Below are 1,153 nucleotides of genomic sequence, written 5' to 3' on the forward strand. Positions count from 1 at the left end.
GGCCCTGACAAAGCTACGCAAAGACTTTGAGGACATGAAAACCAAACTGAGAAAGGAAATTCAGGTCAGTCGTATTTGTAGACCAAAAACCCCCCCAAAAGCCTAAAGCCTATGCATTCAAATCGGTGATATTTTTATACAAACAACAAAACAACAACAACAACAACATTAATAACAACAACAACAACAACAACAACAACAACAACAATAACAACAACGACAACGACGACGACGACATCAACAACAATAACAACAACAATAACTAAAGACTACGTATTGAGCTCTGTCATACTTCAAGGCCACAAAGACCAAACTATGATTAAATTAGAGATTTATTTAGATCTAGGTCGTATTTTTTTGAGACATGGAGACCGAAATAAGACACGAGATTCAGGTCGGACGTATTCCAACGCCACAAAACCTAAAACAAAAGATTAGATAGAATTACCAGACCTGTTGGTTTTCTTCGAAATGAGGACCAAAACTAAAACTCGTAGATTCAGGTCGTCTGTCGTATTTCTACGCCATAAAAACGTAACTAAGGCTCAGAGTGTCATGTCAATCGTATTTCTGAGATTGGTATGAATACCAAACTAATATAAGAGATACGGGAGAGTCGTTTTTCTATACCATGAAAATCATAATGACACAAATTTAAAAGGGCACATATTATGTAATTACACATATCAAAATTAAATTCAACGACACAAAGTACATGCAATCACACACAATGACACCAATATTCATTACACAAATCACACACAATGAAGCAAATATTATTTATGTAAATCACAATCTCACACCATGACAACGCCCCAATAAAAGACGACAGAAACTTTCCCAAGAACGCACGCATTGATACTTTTCCTTGACCAGACCCTGATAAATGACGACAGAAACTTTCCCAAGAACGCACGCATTGATCCTTTTTCCTTGACCAGACCCTGAGCTCGCTGACCTTTGACTACCGGAACTGCTTGTGCCAGGCACGCCGCAGACAGCTGGTGGACGCCACGCAGAGGCAGATCGACAAGTGTACCGATGTATCAGGAGCAATTTTCCAGGTACACTTCGCATGATAATAATACACGCTTACGGGAGCACATATCAGTTTTTTAAATTATTATTACACATAACACACACACACACACAC

The 1,153-nt window shown here is 38.8% G+C and overlaps 1 protein-coding gene across 1 annotated transcript in view; it reads left to right on the plus strand.

The window, feature by feature from the left end:
• Positions 1-1,153, plus strand: part of LOC106011367 — a gene marked incomplete at its 5' end in the record, with an annotated part of 10,805 nt that overhangs the window by 5,365 nt on the left and 4,287 nt on the right. The window contains 2 exon segments of the mRNA XM_013080730.1: positions 1-64; positions 942-1,064. Of these exon segments, the coding sequence (XP_012936184.1) occupies positions 1-64; positions 942-1,064 (187 nt within the window).

Source organism: Aplysia californica, unplaced genomic scaffold (assembly GCF_000002075.1).
Source record: "Aplysia californica isolate F4 #8 unplaced genomic scaffold, AplCal3.0 scaffold00097, whole genome shotgun sequence".
Lineage (NCBI taxonomy): Eukaryota > Metazoa > Mollusca > Gastropoda > Aplysiida > Aplysiidae > Aplysia > Aplysia californica.